The sequence below is a fragment of the Aquarana catesbeiana genome, linkage group LG03 (genome assembly GCF_042186555.1).
Source record: "Aquarana catesbeiana isolate 2022-GZ linkage group LG03, ASM4218655v1, whole genome shotgun sequence".
Classification (NCBI taxonomy): Eukaryota; Metazoa; Chordata; class Amphibia; order Anura; family Ranidae; genus Aquarana; species Aquarana catesbeiana.
Genome location: NC_133326.1, coordinates 365,905,684 through 365,922,412, shown reverse-complemented (window position 1 = coordinate 365,922,412; position 16,729 = coordinate 365,905,684). Strand labels below are relative to the sequence as shown.

The following is a 16,729-nucleotide window of genomic DNA, read 5'->3' as shown; positions in this document are numbered from 1 at the left end:
ACTCAGTGGCAGAGCCAAATATTAGCAAGTCAAGCAGAAGCTGCGGGAGCATTCCGTTCAATATGCCATGTTATTTCTGGCTACCCTCCGGGTTGTCCATCAGGGAAAGACTCATTTTTCCAGTCTCCTAATGATGCCCTGACATGGTGGGAATCGCTGCCACTGCTTCCCCAGTCCCCTGCCTGACGGAGTTACATTCATCCTATAGGCCTACATTTTCATTGAGCTGTGGGACTTGCAGCAACTCTTCTAATGTGTGGTTTGGTCAGCCAATACATCCGTCTTGCAGGAAATTCCCAGACCCTCTTCTACTGAGTTGGCATGAGCTGCTATGGGAGATAAAATGTTAAATCCTCCTTTTTTGAACATTGACAGTTCTCTTTTCGTTCTATAGGTAAAGGCCATGCACCCCATGCATGGTACAAGTTTAGGCTCTAGGCCCGCTCTGTTTGCTTTCGTAGCCTTTGTTCTCATGTACATAGTTTTATTGATGGGTGTATGAAGTATGGATGGTTGTTTGAATGTGCACTGGAATGTCTCACATGTGGCACTGGGATCATGACTGGACTCTGGGAGGTTTTGCCCTCCCCCCCTTTCCCTGCCCTATTGATAACCCTGCTATACTATGGCTGCATTAAATTCTTTGCTCTGGGAATGTCTGTGGTCTGAACTTGAAGTTCAAAAGAGCTTTGATTTTTGAATGGATCAAACATCTCAAACCACATATCCTGTGTCTACAGGAAACTCACCTGATGGGTTGCAAAGTTTTAGCCCAAAAAAAAAAAAAAAAAAAAACCAATGGGTCTCCCATAACTACCACTCCACATATTCCAGCTATGCCCAAGGGGTGGCAATTCTGATCTGTAAAGGGCTGGCCTTTCCCTGTCACCAGGTACTCTCAGATCCTAAGGGCCAATATCTCATCTTATATGCCACTATACATGGGGTTCCTATGTTACTGGTCTCAGTTTATGTCCCTCCTCCAGTCGCGGCTGCAATGTTTACTGAACTGAGTGCAAAGCTCTCCTCCCTACCATTATGCCCTACGCTCCTTGTAGGGGATTTAAACTCGGTGCTACAACTGTCTCTAGACAGATTAAAACCAAAACCTTTACTGTCTGAATCTAAATTGATCCTTAGGTGGTGTGAACATTAAGGATATGTAGATCTCTGGCCTTGGAAATGCCCTACTGTTAAAACCTTCTCATGCTAATCTAAATCTTATTGTACCTTCTCCAGGTTGGACTATGCACTGACCACCAAGGACTTCCTTTCATTTGTCCAGTCAATTGCCTATGTCTCCCAGATGGTGTCGGACCACTCGATAGTACAGGTAACCTTGATTCTGGGTCATAGACCCACATTTTGGGCCTGAAAGCTCAGTCCCCTCTGGATCTCCACGCCTGAAATCCATGAATCCATCCTATGTTTAACTATTGGCCTCTACCTCCAGCACCATGACTACAGTGCCAGTATAGGATGCATTAAAGATGGTATTGCGGGGCTCCTACATATCATGCCTCAAAACATTATTGATCTTCTGAGCGGGCTCTACATACAAACACTAGAACAGTCCTAAGATACTGTTAGATCCCGACATATAGCAAACCCAACCTCTGAATCTTGCAGGGAGTTGGCAGAGGCCCATAATACATTGCAACTACATATGGTTGGACATAACAAAAAAAAAAAAAAAACACAGCAACTGTACATATGAGCATGGGGGGGGGGGACCCAGAAGGCTATTGGCCTTTCTTGCCCATACTGACTTTCAAGACAGTTCAATCTCTGCCATACAACTCTGATGGGTCTATTCTTCCGATCCTTTCGTTATCATTCAGGGAGTTTGCATCCTACTATGATGATCACCTGATCCTTACAGAGACTGCATTTACATTATTTTTCTCCTCTATAGATTTCCCTGCCACTTAGTGACTCTCAAAGACACCTTCTGGACCAGCGATAGAGGAAGTGTAGACTACCATTTGCTCTCTGCCTTCCTCTAAAACTCCTGGTCTAGACGACCTCCCCTTTAAGTGGTATCAGGCATATAATCAAAACACTTGCCCCTAAACTCCTTGCCACCTTTTGTGCATCCTTGGATCTGGGAATACTGACTCAATGAATGATGCACTTATGGTCATTATACTTAAGCCTGGTAAAGACAAGCTATTATGTGGGTCCTACCGTCCCATCTCCCTTCCAAATATTGATGCAAAAATACTAGTAAAAATCCTAGCACTACGGTTGCAGAAAGTTATACCGTCACTTATCTCTCCCGATTAATCAGGGTTTATGCCAGGCCGGAACACCTTTGACAACATCCGGAGGTTATATCTACATATCCATAAGGCAACTGATGAATAAACGCAGTGGTCTAGTGCTTTCTTTAGATTTACTGAAAGCATTTGACACTGTTCGATGGTCCTTTTCATGGGAAACTAGGTTCACAATATTTGAAATGGGTCCGCCTACTATATGCGGATCCAAAGGCTAGAGTTTGTACTAATAGGGATGGCTCCTCGCCATTTTCACTAAAGAGAGGTACTAGGCAGGGATGCCCCCTCTCTTCGCTCTCGCCACTGAGCCCCTTGCATTGGGGGGGGGGGGGGTATCTGCTATGGTCCGCTGACAGAGAAGATTTCCCTGTATGCGGACGATGCCCTCATGTACCTTGACGGCAAAGAAAGTTCTTTCAACAAGTTAATACAGGTGGTGGAGGAGTTTGGTGAGGTGTCTGCTCTGAGGGTTGGCTGGGAGAAATCTATAGCTTTTCCTATTGGTCCTTCTTTTTCCACTGACTACTGAGGGGCTCTGGTTTACAAACCACCCATACCTTCAGATATTTAGGGGTCTATATACACACACACACACACACACACACACACACACACACACACACACACACACACACAAAAAATCTCTAAATATGAGGAACTCATATTGCTCCACTCGTTAGATGACTGATAAGCTTTGTGTATGGTCAGCGCTGCCACTTAATCTCATAGGTCGTATAAATTTTTTTTAAATGTTTTACCAAAATTTTTATAATGGTTTTAGAGCGGTCCCTGTCCCCCCCCCCCCCAAAAAAAAGCTCTTTTTGACTACTGAATCCATCCACCCTCTCATCTTTCCTATGGAATAATATCCAACCTCGGATTGCGAAATCATCTCAGCAGGCATCTGAATCCTCAGGTGGTCTCGCATGCCCAAAATTACTAGGGTTGTCCCGATACCACTTTTTTAGGACCGAGTACAAGTACCGATACTTTTTTTCAAGTACTCGCCGATACCGATTACCGATACTTTTTTTTTTAATGTCACGTGACAGTTTTTTTTTTTTTAACAATGCTTTCTTTTTTTTCGGGGGGGGGGGTGAACGGTGTCTGTGTGTTTTTGTTTTTTTTTTACAATTTTTATTTTTTAAAATAATATTTTTTTTTATTCATTTTTGCAATATGTTTTTTTTTTTTTTTTTTAAATCAGCCCTGTTGGGGGGCTTTGGTGAGATATCAAGGGTCTTAACAGACCCCTGATATCTCCCCCTTGAGACAGAGAAAGAGACAAAGGATAGAGATTCCCCAGTCCCTTTCTCTGCAGCCTCAGCTCACTGAGAATGAATGGAGAGAAGACAGCGGCTCCTCTCCATTCATAAACTGACACATTGTAATCACAGGAGATTACAATGTTTCAGTTATGTGAATGGACAGAGTCAGCTGACTCTATCCATTCACAAAGGAAGGAGGAGGGGGAGAACGGAGAGGCACAGCAGAATGGAGGAACGGAACGGAGGGGGACAGAGAAGGAGAGGGGGACAGAGGAACGGAGGAACGGAATGGAGGGGGACAGATAAGGAGAGGGGGACAGAGGAACAGAGTGGGCATGGAGGAGGATGAGGTGACAGTCAGCGGTGATCGCGTGGGGAAGTTACAAGCACCGATCACTGCTGTATGTCACTGAAAGCCGCTGAAAGCCGCGGGGGGGAAGCTTGTAACTCCCCCACACGCCGATCACCGCTGACTGTCATAGTATCGGCGGAAGCATCGGGAGCATTTGCCCGAGTACAAGTACTTGGGCAAATGCTCGGTATCGGTGCCGATACCAATACTGGTATCGGTACAACCCTAAAAATTACGCAACTACTTTATTGCATCTCAACTCGCTTATATCTATGATTGGTTGCATTCTGACCCTCAGACCCCCTCGACAGCTCTCTTATTAGCCTTTTTTGGTTTGGCCACTTCCCTCAAAAGATGAATTGCATAAAGCACTGAGATCCAGGTGCTCTCCTCATTCTCCTATAGATGTGGGTTCCTTAGCATGGAAAGAAGGGGGTAATATACTTATGACATCGGATCAGGGACCATCGCCACACACTCCCATATGGAATAACCCCAACCCCCCTGAACACTATGGACATTCGGATTCAACCTGGTGGGTTAGTTTCGAGGTCACTCATCTCTCACATATTGTCAGTGGGAATACATTTTTACTTTCAAACAGGCAGGAACGGGGCATAGACAGCAAATTCTTTTTTAAATACCGGTTACTCCGGCAGGCCATCTGTATGCAATTTGGGGCATTGACTATAGAGCTCACAGAAAATTGGGAGAAAATCTCCCAATGGGAGATTTTCTCTCCTACCCCGAACTTACCAAACTGGTGACAACATTCTACAGCAGACTGTCTTTGAGGGGGTTGGACCCGTTTCAGAACTCACACGGTAAATGGTTGGTGTTGTTGCCTAAGCTCTCTTTGCAGGGCTGGGAAAAAAAAGTCACTGAGGTTTGTTTTCAAGATATCATTAGTACTGCTGACCAGTTCATCCAATTTTAATTTATACATCACTTACATTATAGTCAGCTAAAATTGTCTCACATGGGTTTGGAAATTGCTGCTGTTTGTTCCAGATGTAATCTAGTTGATTTATTTCACATGTTTTGGAGCTGCCGAGGACTGTCCTCTTACTAGAGGGATCCGTTTGTTTTTTTAAAATTCAGCTGACACTTCCTCTACCTCAGACCCCAGAAGTTGGACTTTTAGGTCTACTGAACGACTTTGTACACAGAACCCATGCTCAATTCCTAGTTCACACAGTTTTGTATTATGCACGTAAAGTTATACTATTGCACTGGAAATATTTCAACTCTCCAACGACCCAAACCCTTTTTCGTCAATTCAAACCTATACACAAAAGTAGAGCATGTACAAAAAACAAAAAAAAAAAAAAAAAATTCACTAAAGTGTGGCAACCATGGCTGGATGTCTCCAATTAATTCTGGGGTACAATCTTGTGATCCCAAATGGTCTAATTAAGGTTGATCTGCATTGAGTTGTATTTTTACACCCAATGAGGAAATTGAGTAGTTGAACTGGATATTGTCTAATATGATATTATATTCCTGTCTTTATGTAAATTAGGAGTGAGGTGGGCTGAGATTCGTGCTGACCTATTGTATCCTGGTTCCTAGTTCCCCTCTCCCGATACTATAATTTTTTGGGGGTGATCATGGTGGTATATCATTACTTTAATTTGGTTGCCAAGACCCACATGGATGCATTTGGTTTTCTGTAATACATCGCTGGTACTTTGTTTCTCCCCATTTTACTGTATTGTTCATTCTTGTGTCTTCATGTAAAACTCACCTTTCAAAAAAAAGATTTTGAAAAAAAAAGTATTCTTTTGGGAAAGAGAGCACCAAGTACATTTACCTATCATCGTGCGAATCCCTTATCTTGCAGGCTGCTACTTCATGTAACAATCCTTAGTTCATGCCACCAGGTATTGCCCAGAGCAGCTATCTTTCAGTGCTGCAGGGGTGAACTGCAGCATCTGCAAACGTGAAGAACTTGCTCTGCTCGCTAACCCCTTCCTGTTCCCTCCATCATTCACAGAACTCCTACTACTACTGTCCCACAGTGCAATGCACTTTATGAATGGGTGGCAGAGATCTTGTCATTCATCTGTTCCTCCTCCAGTAACAGAATGTTATGTATTGTGGTACAAGCTCTGTGAAGAGAGGTGGAGATCTGCTCTTCTATTCACAGGGAGTGGTGAATTGGGGGAAAATAATAGTACAGGTTTTTAGAAAAGGTGGTGGAGATCCTGTCATCCATCTGCTCCTCCTCCATTCACAGAAGGCACTGTGGGAAAATAATAGTATGATTTCTGTGAATAGGTGGTGGAGATTTTATCATTCAGCCACACCTCCTCTATTCATAGAACGCATTGCATTGTGGAACAATAACAGATTATCTGTGAATGGAGGAGGGGCAGAACTGAAATATCCCAGCTCTGGGCAGCATGAAGAAAGGATTTTTAGCAGAAGCAGCAGCCTGCGGGTAATTGGGATATCATTGCACATAACTACCGGTAATGTGTTTCCACATTCCCATTACGGTACATGATGTTAAATGTTGCACATTTGCACTTTTTGTGCGTGTTGTCACGCAACACACATAAGGTAGCCCATATTTCAATGGGCTGCCCTACATAAGGGAAAGTAGCTTGTGCACCTTTCACGCAATTTGTCACAATTGTTGCATGAATAACCATGCATCTACTTGCCGAGTCTGAGGTGCCATTTACAATGAATGGTACCGTGAGCTCGATACGTGTTTATGACTAAATGTGATCACGTGAATGCTGCCTTAAAGTGGTTGTATTGTAAACCTTTACATACACCCAGTGAAGTGACTGGCTCAGGTGATAAATAGACATGAAACTAACCCTCTTACATAAGTTGTATCTGTTTATCTGTAGCCCTCTCTTCTCTACATCTATTCAAGGTGCTGAAGAATTTAGAAAAAGGGGGAGGAGAGCTAAAGGTACACTCTGCAGAGATTTGAGAGCTGATTGGAGGGAAGGGACACACCCCCCTCCACGCAGGAACAAAACTGAGGCTAGCAATATGCTGGAGATCCCTCCTCTGTCATTTTCTCTTGGTGTCGGGAAAACTTGTTAGAGGTGACTGATGCTGATAGCAGAGGAACGAAGCAGTAGACAAAAGTGACACTTAATGCTTTTATTAGAGACAAGTACACACTATAGAGGGATATGCTTTGTACATATTTCATATCTGAGGTTTATAACCACTTTAATGTGTTTTTAGATTGTAATATCTAACAAACAGGGCCCTCTGATTCGTCTTGTATTGAACTGTAATATACTGTAACTGTACTTTCTGCCCTCATCTTGTAAAGCAGTGTGCAAACTGTTGACGCTATATAAATCCTGTATAGTAATATATGGCACAAGACATGTTAAAGCAGTAGTAAACACATTTTATTTTTATTTATTTTTTTTAATACTTTTTTTCCATTTCATTTTTTTATTTGAACTCTTCTGTTATCACAAGGGATGAACAACATCCCTTATGATAGCATGGGCCAGGACAGGTGCTCTTTATAGAGAGATCTTAAACTCCAGATCTCTCCTCTGCCCGCCAAAGCATCTCATCAAACCGAAATCGGTTTGATCAGATGCTTTACAAGCCATTGATGGCTTGTAAACAAACCTACAGGTAAGATTATCATAATACTGTAATAAAAGTTTGCACCTACAGGTAAGCTTATAAGGTTTACCTGTAAGTACAAGGAATATCTCCTAAATTATTAAAAATTACCTAAACAGTTTGAGCAGCGCTTTACAACGTTACAGCAAACAGTACAGCTACAATACAAAAGGAATCAGAGGGTCCTGCTCGTTACAGTTTACAATTTAAATAAATAAATAAATAAAAAATGGCACCATTTAGATGAGATATTCACTATTTCTGCAGCCGGTGACGTCATGGACACATGCACACTGAAGGGACGGCATACTAAGTATGCCGTCCATTCAGAGCCCTGTGCAGCGATTGTGGCTCCTACTGTGCATGAGTGACATCATTGCGGCCCAGCCAGTCAATTGGGCCTGTAAACCCGGAAGGAAAACTAGGTGAAGCTGGAAGCCCTGTCAGTGGTGACAGCGTACCGCTGGAAGGCTTTGTTTTAAGGCAAGTCCTTCATAATGTGCTAGTATGCAAGGCATACTAGCACATTATGACAACTTGCAGGAGGAAGGTTTTTTCCCCAGACTTCACTAGCGCTTTAATGGAGCGCATGGTGTGAATGAGCCCTCACTGCTTCCATTTTTACTACTAAAGAAAGACATTCTTTAACCTCTTCTTGGCCGTGGTATGAATATATATGTCCTCGGAGCGGTGATATCTCTGTCACTACCGCAGCAACAATCGAGTTATCATTTATTACTGCAGGCAATGGGCTTTCATGTAAAAGTGATCTGAGTGGCTGTACAGCCACTCGATCACTTTTACAGGTGGCAGATGGAGGTCATCTCCTTTAGCCGCTGCCAAGTGGGACAGAGGAGACCGAGACTGATGTGACTGGTCTCAATGGAAAAGCGGGAGGAACTTCCGGTTTTGGTTTGTTTATAAGCCATTAATGGCTTGTTAAGCATCTGATCAAACCGATTTCGGTTTGATCAGATGCTTTAGAGGGCAGAGGAGAGATCTGGGAGTTTAATAGACTCCAGATCTCTCCATGAAGAGCACCTGTCCTGGCCCATGCTGTCAAAAAGGGATGTTGTTCATCCCTTGCGATAACAGAAAAGTTCAATTAAAAAAGTACAGGGTTAAAAAAGGATTAAAAAATAAATAAATAAAATGTCCCCCTGTGCAAATGTGAATGCACACATATATGTAAATGGTGAACATCAGAGTGAGGATAATAATTTTAGCTCCAAACCTCCCTTGTATCTCTAAGCCCCTGTCACACCAGGTGACAATACGCACCCTATTGTCGTCAGCAATGGCACTTTTCAAATCGGTGCAATGCCGACTGTGCGGTGCTGCATCGATTTGAAAAAGTAGTTCCTGCACTACTTTTGGCGATTTCAGGTGCGACTTGGATAAACATCTGTGCATGAAGCTGCACAGATGTCTTCCAAATCGCACTGACACGTGGCTTTGAAATTGTGCGATTTCAAATGAAGTCGCATGATTTCAAAGTCGCATTCAACAAGAACGAGGGCTAAGCTTTTAACCTCTAAAGACTTTCAAAAGCGTCGCCTATGACAGATTTTTAGGTACCGTTAATTGTCGCCGTTCCACGGACATATTACATTTTTAAGGAATGACATGTTAGGCATCTATTTACTTGGTATAACATCATCTTTTATTCTCTGCTTTAAAAGAAGCTATATCATGTTTGGGGGCTCTAAGTTATTTTGTAGCTAAATAAAAAAAAAAAAAAGCTGATTTTCCATGTATGAGAGAAATGTCAGAACTGGAAGTGGTTAAAGTATGCAGTAACAGCACATGGCTTCATAGTGCCTTAAAGCGGAGTTCCACTCATGTTTGTGTTTATTAAAAGTCAGCAGCTACAAAAAAAGTGTAGCTGCTGACTTTTAATAAACACACACTCAGCTGTTCCGCGATCCAGCAATGCGGCCACCCGAACCCTCAGTTCTCTCCCTCACCTCTCATTGGCATCACAAGTGTGGGCACCCAGCTGTGACAGCTTTCACAGTGCGCACCCAGCTGTGAAAGCAGGAGTCACACTGCGCCTGCTCAATGGCCGGGCAATCTTCTGGGACCTGTGACGTGTCCCAGAAGATTGCAGGGAGGGAGGGGGGAGAGGAGAACTTCTGTTTGAGTCACCTAGGCGGCCTGTGCAGAAGTGGGAGATGGGTACCTGTCAAAACTAGGTATCCACTCCCCCCCCCCCCCCCAAAAAAAAAAAAAATGACATGCCAAATGTGGCATGTAAGGGGGTTAGGAGTCCTTAGAGCGGAGCTTCCACCTTTGGGTGAAACTGTGCTTGAGGCTCGGTTCACATTGGTGCGATGTGGGAAACCTTGCGAATCCACAGTCGGTTCCCACATCGCACCTGACTCGCAGGCAGTTCACACTGCCCTATGCGAACCCTTGGGAGTGTCAATACAAAGTTAATTATGCCCCCAGATTGGTTTGTATATCGCAGCGCGAACGGTAAATTCGGACAGGAATTGAATCGCATGGGATCCAATTCTGGTGTGGACGAAAAAAAAAAAAAGTCCTGCACAAGTTTGGTCCGAATGCGATCCAAATTCAGGCTTACAATCTGTATGGCTGACTTTGCAACGTACAGACATCGCACCAATGTAAACCCAGGAGAGGGAAGGAGAGAGGGTGACCCCAGATCTCTCCATAAAGAGGACCTGTCACGGCCCACCCTATGTTGTTCATTGTATTGATGCTGATGTCAGAGCGAGAACAATAATTCTAGCCCCAGACCTCCTGTGCCATGCTAAACTGGTAACCTGTAAAGACGTTTAAAGCATCGCCTATGGAGAATTTTAAGAACTGTAGTTTGCCACCATTCCAGGGGCAGACGCAATTTTAAAGCGTGACATGTTAGGTATCTATTTACTTGGTGTAACATCATCTTTTATATTTAACCAAAAACAACTGTATTAACTTTAGTGTTTTATTTTATTTTTTTAATTAATAAAAAAACAAAATGCATTTGAAAAACCGCTGCACAAATACAGCGTGACATAAAAAATAGTAACACCCACCATTTTATTCTATATATATATATATATATATATATATATATATATATATATATATATATATAGAACATACGTTTTTTTGTTTTTTTTTTTTTGTTTTTTTTTTGTTTTTTTGTTTTTTTTAGGGGGGGTTCTAAGTCATTTTCTAGTAAAAACAAAAAACAAAAAACAAAAAAACAGTATATTTTTACATGTAGGAGCGAAGTGTCAGAATTGGCCCAGATAGGAAGTGGTTAAAAAGGAGATATAGACCCCCCCCCCCCCCTGTCAGACACTGAATACACTGAGGTGTGCACACCCTGCCATTGTCTGTGAGGAAGATCAGGAGCTTTCTTTATCAGTGATTAGATAGCAGGATACAAAGGTGGGATTCGTTGTATACAGAAGAAGATGGGGGGGGGGGGGGGTATCTCTATGTGAGGAAGGAGGGAAAGGTCAGCCTGGGTGGATGACATCGTACACTGTATACAGCCAGCTGTTCTACGAGCTCCTGCGTGCTTACCTTGTTTAGGTAGCTGGTCACCACCTCCTTAAAAGGGTAAGGATAAACCTTCTTCACGTCCATTGAGACCCCCATGCTGCCCTCACACTTCCCCTTTCACACACTTTTCCTCCTTCACACTTTTCTGCTCTTCTCTGTCTTAATAAAGCGCCATGTTTTTGAAGCCCTCCTTTCGAATAACTTTATTGTTCTGCTCACAGACACAAAGTCACACGCACACGTGTGAGAGCTGGTACGGAGTCACTCGCACAATGTCACATTCTTGTAGGTTTTGTGTCACATTAAACCGGCTTATCTCCAGGCAGCTGTCACCACTGCTTTGTGTACACAGCACATTCATGTGAACGAGGTGTACAGGAGAGTGAGTCAGGGACACCATGTGTGTTATACATACATTTATATATATATATATATATATATATATATATATATATATATATATATATATATATATATATATATATATATGTACATATTTGTTTTTATTCGTTATTGAAGATTTTTCTGTTATTTCTCATGTCCTTTGTAAATTTTCTAAGCTTCCTGTTTGACTTTAGCAAAGGTAGAAGCTTAAAAAATGAAAGAATAAAGATACCAGTGAGCTTCTGTAAGTGATCACCAATGGAACAATCTTAAATGCATGATCACAATATTGAATAAATCAATTCACATCCTAAGTGACAGTTCATAAAAATAAATCTTGAACAGACAATCCAATGGATAGGCGAATCTCCCAGTGATTTGACAGTGTTCAACATCCGACAAACACAGCGTGAAATGTGCTCATAAGGTTGCCATCCCCACATAAACTCACACCTCTTACCAGATTAGGATCTCAAGCTATAGAGATCTATCTCGCTATGTAAAATATCCATGGAACCCAGCAGGTGAGGAAGGGTCATCCCGATCAAATCCCCGCAGTAATGTCACCTGAGACAGTTGGTTAATACACAGTGGGGCATATATATCACTGACTCGCTGACACTCTCAAACATGGGCGGTGGCAGCCTGTCGATAGGGGGAGGACGGGCACTGCCCCCCCTATGAATGCTCCGGCCCCCTTATCTACATGCGTGGTTTCAAATCAGGGATTTTTTGGGTTTTTTTGAAGCACGTGATTAGAGCCAGAGGCTCTGATAGGCTTCAAAAAAGGGTGGGCTCAGAGCGCAGAGCACTGCGCCTGAAGCCCACCCAGATATGTGACAATAGCGAATGAATATTCGCTATTGTAACATTGATTCTCCTTCCGGTCAATAAGGAAGCGGGTCCTGAGACAAAAAGGAGATCCGATCAGATTTGCCACCAGGAGGAGAAGGCAGGAGACGCAGAGGAAGCGAGGAAGCAGCAGCCCGGAGTGCTGGTAGCTAGATGGGGTAAGTGCGGGGCCCCGACTACTGACTGACCAACCCGGGGGGTGCCACCTGTGACCCGGCCGACCGCCCGGAGAGAAGCTGCCCAAAGCACTGCCCGCGAGATGGTATAAGTGTGGGGCCCCCCGACTACTGACTGAGAGACCTGGGGTAGGCCCATGACCAAGCCGACCCGGGGGAGGTGGTGTATGGCATCCATAACCCAACCAACCGGGGCATGGTATCCAGTTGGATTGTTTGCCACCCAGCCTCCCCCCAAAAAAAACACCAGCCACAACTGGTGGAAAGAGGAGGATACTTCATGGTGCGGTATCCTAAAACAATGCATTTTATTAAAGGTAAACATGCACTTACACTTAGAAGATAAAATAACAGCGGTTTAAACACAAATGCAGGCTCGGCCGTGGTCCTCACCCACCAGCTTGTACGCAATGACGTCACAGATGTGGCTCCACCCAATGCGCTTCTCCATAATAGGCGTCAACTGGGAAAGAAGTAGTAGCTTGTAGATTGCTTCTACAACAATAAATTTATCCCTGTCACACAGGGATTATTGTACATAAAGCGGAGCTCCACCCAAAAGGGGAAGTTCTGCTTTAAGGACTCATCCCCCGCTCTTCTTGAAGAATCGGCACCGATTTTGACAGGTACACAATCCCACTTCCACTCTGACCACCTAGGCGATCAGAAACTGAAGTTCTCCACCAACCCCCTCCCCCCTGTCTTCTGGGATACGTGACAGGTCCCAGAAGACTGCATCCACCATTCACGATGCACAACGTCACAACGTAGCTCGTGCATGTGCAGTGGGCACCCGGCTGTAGAGCCGCAAGCTGTCACAGCGGGTGCCCATAGTTGAGGTGCCGGCGCCAAAGAAAGAAGACAGTGGGTGATACCGACTGGGGTGAACACACTGCTGGATTGTGGGACAGGTGAGTGGCTGTTTTTAAAAAGTCAGCAACTACAGTGCCACTTATCAGTGCCCATCAGTGCTGCCAATCAGTGCCTCATCATCAGTGCCACCTATCAGTAATGCCTATCAGTGCAGCCTCATCAGTGCCTCCTGATCAGTGCCGTCTCATCAGTGCCCATCAGCACAGCCTATCAGTGTCCATCAGTGCAGCCTCATCAGCACACATCAGTGAAGGATAAAAATTACCTGTTTGCAAAATTTTATAATCAACTATGAAAATATTTTTTTTTTCTTTAAATATTCGGTCTTTTTTTGTTTGTTTAGCAAAACCCCAGTGGTGATTAAATACCACCAAAATAAAGCTCTATTTGTGTGAAAAAAATGATAAATATTTCATATGGGTACAGTGTTGCATGACCGCGCAATTGTCATTCAAAGTGCGACTGAAAATTGGCCTGGGCAGGAAGGGGATAATTCTGAAGGTTTTTTTTTTCTTTGTTTTTACCTTTAACGGTAACTCCACTTTCATGAAGAAAAAAATAGCAGATAGAAAAAAAAATGATATATGGTATACAATTGCTACACAAGCCATAATTGAATGTTATTAAAAGTGACCTTTCCTTTTCAATGTGTGGCACTGTCCTTTACTAATATGCCCTTGCTCCTGTGCCATCATTTTAAAAAATGTTTCTGGGATTAGTTTGCAATATACTTCCAATTCACATGTGTTAGATGGAGCACATGACCTCATATGTCTCGTCTCACACATGCACTGTATGTTGTTACATTTATCTGCGGCCCGTTCTGGGAGGACATCATATGACGCCCACTCAGAACGACGAATGTCCTGCCCAGCTTATAGTCAATTGATTAAAGCGTTTGTTAACCCCCAAAAAATATATATAGATTCTGGTCCCTTAAAGCAGATTACACAGGACAGTGCTTGTGCTATGTAATTTGCCCCCCTCTAAACTGTAAAAAAAAAAAAACTCTGAACATTGAACTTCCTGTATGGCCTCTCTAAACAGACCACGATAACCAGGGCTGCTCCTCCCTGATTACCGTGGTCAAAGTGGCTCCCTCCGTGATAGGCTGCCCTGCTCTGCTCTCCCCCCTCCTTCCTGCTCCGTCCCAGCCCCGTCCCCTCCCGCCACTATTATTCTAAAAAAAAAAACTTAAAATTGTTACTGCCAGCCCCTCTGGCATAGCACGCTGTCTATGTTGTTATACTTACCTGTTCGGTGTAATGGTTTTGTGTTACTTTTCAGGAAAGATATATACAAAAGTAAGGCAAAACAATAACCACTTGCAGATATTGTTATGCCTTGCTTTTTGCAAGTGGTTTAACACCCCCCCCCCCCCCCCCCCCCACCGTCGTACGCTTACGCTGATGTTTCTCAGACTTAAAAAATTGCAATGATTGCCATTTTATTCCCTTGGGTCCCTGTAAAAAAAAAAAAACACACACACATATATATATATATATATATATATATATATATATATATATATATATATACTGTATATATACAGTATATATATATATATATATATATATATATATATATATATACACAGTATCTCACAAAAGAGAGCCCTCACATTTTTGTAAATATTTTATTATATCTTTTGACACTTACAATGTAAAGTAGTGAGTGTACAGCTTGTTTAACAGTGTAAATTTGCTGTCCCCTCAAAATAACTCAACACACAGCCATTAACGTCTAAACCGCTGGCAACAAAAGTGAGTACACCCCTAATGGAAAATGTCCAAATTGGGCCCAATTAGCCATTTTCCCTCCCCAGTGTCACTTGACTCGTTAGTGTTATAAGGTTTCAGGTGTGAATGTGGAGCAGGTGTGTTAAATTTGGTGTTATTAATCTATCAATGGGTCCGCGCTTCAGACTTTTAAAACACTGCTGCCCCCCTATGTAAGTAGAGAACACCTTAGTGATACCCCGAAAGGTTAAAAACAGAATATAGGGGATGGCGCTGTGTAAATGTGAGTGTTTAAAGTGCCAAGTGCTTTGGTGCGTAATATAATCCTACCTCGATACAAAAAGCATAAAAATAAATATAAAATAAAATAAAATAAAAGTTGTGAATTGACCAAAAATTAATCAATACGGTGAGGTGATAAATCCTTAATGGAATTGCAAGTAATAATAATCCCATCCATTAAGCAAACCCAATCCTAATATTGTCTAAATTGTGAAACGTGTGTGAACAAAATCCACTAAAAATGCAGAGTGACAAGTATCGAATCTAAAAAAGTTGGTTGTCAGACCACAGTGCAACCCACACAGTGCAATAATGTGCAAATACCGTTGAGAGTTGAAACCATTCTATTAGATGTGAAAAAGTGTATCAAAAAAATGTATCACAAAAAATTAATATTAACAAATATTCAAAGAATTATATATATATATAGTCCCAACTGCTGTATAGTACAAAAGTTCATAATGGTGATACCATTGCAGTGTAATAAATCGTATAGCGTATTTCCCAGAAGATTCTTCTTTAGCAGTGGAGATCCATGCAATAATTTTTAGCAATTTCCCCCAATGTGATTGTACTCACCGGAGCTCCCTGCCCCTGCAGGGGTATGAGCGTGTGATGTTAATCCTCAGCCTTTAATCGCTCCGATCTCACCGGTGCCAGTATTCTTCCACTCAGCCCAATCCAGGAGAACCACTTGTTGAGGAGGGGAGGGGGACTCACTGCCCTTTGCTGTAGCACAGATCCCAGCCAGGCATCCACTTTCATATGTTTAGATAAAAAATAAAGATTCCTTCATAGCGTAACTTTGTTTCTAATTAATATTTTATTTGTGTAATACAGTCCAACGACTGAATCCACTAAGACCAAATATAAAACGTTTAAAATTGATATTAAATCCACAGAGAGGGAGCTCACAGGCTCACACGGTCCGGGGACGCAGCGCTGCTTAAAAAACTACCGCTTGCGTTCCACCGGCCTAGTTTCCGGAACCACGGTGTGCGGAAGTGACGTTGTACGTGCCAAGATAGTCCCGCCTTACGCGTTTCGTTAATGGAATCCTTAAATCCATTAAGGATTTATCACCTCACCGTATTGATTAATTTTTGGTCAATTCACAACTTTTATTTTATTTTATTTTATATTTATTTTTATTTTTATACTTTTTGTATCGAGGTAGGATTATATTACGCACCAAAGCACTTGGCACTTTAAACACTCACATTTACACAGCGCCATCCCCTATATTCTGTTTTTAAATTTGGTGTTATAGCTCTCATTTTCTCATACTGGTCACTGGAAGTTCATCATGGCACCTCATGGCAAAGAATGTTTGTAAAATATTTACAAACATGTGAGGAGTGTACTCACTTTTGTGAGATACTAT

The 16,729-nt window shown here is 42.6% G+C and overlaps 1 protein-coding gene across 1 annotated transcript in view; it reads right to left on the bottom strand.

The window, feature by feature from the left end:
• PRELID2 (PRELI domain containing 2) overlaps positions 1-11,345 on the bottom strand; it is a 240,372-nt gene extending 229,027 nt beyond the window's left edge. The window contains exon 1 of the mRNA XM_073620629.1: positions 11,061-11,345. Within this exon, the coding sequence (XP_073476730.1) occupies positions 11,061-11,135 (75 nt within the window). The 5' untranslated portion in view covers positions 11,136-11,345. The remainder of the gene's footprint in view (positions 1-11,060) is intronic.
• Between the last annotated feature and the right edge of the window lie 5,384 nt (positions 11,346-16,729).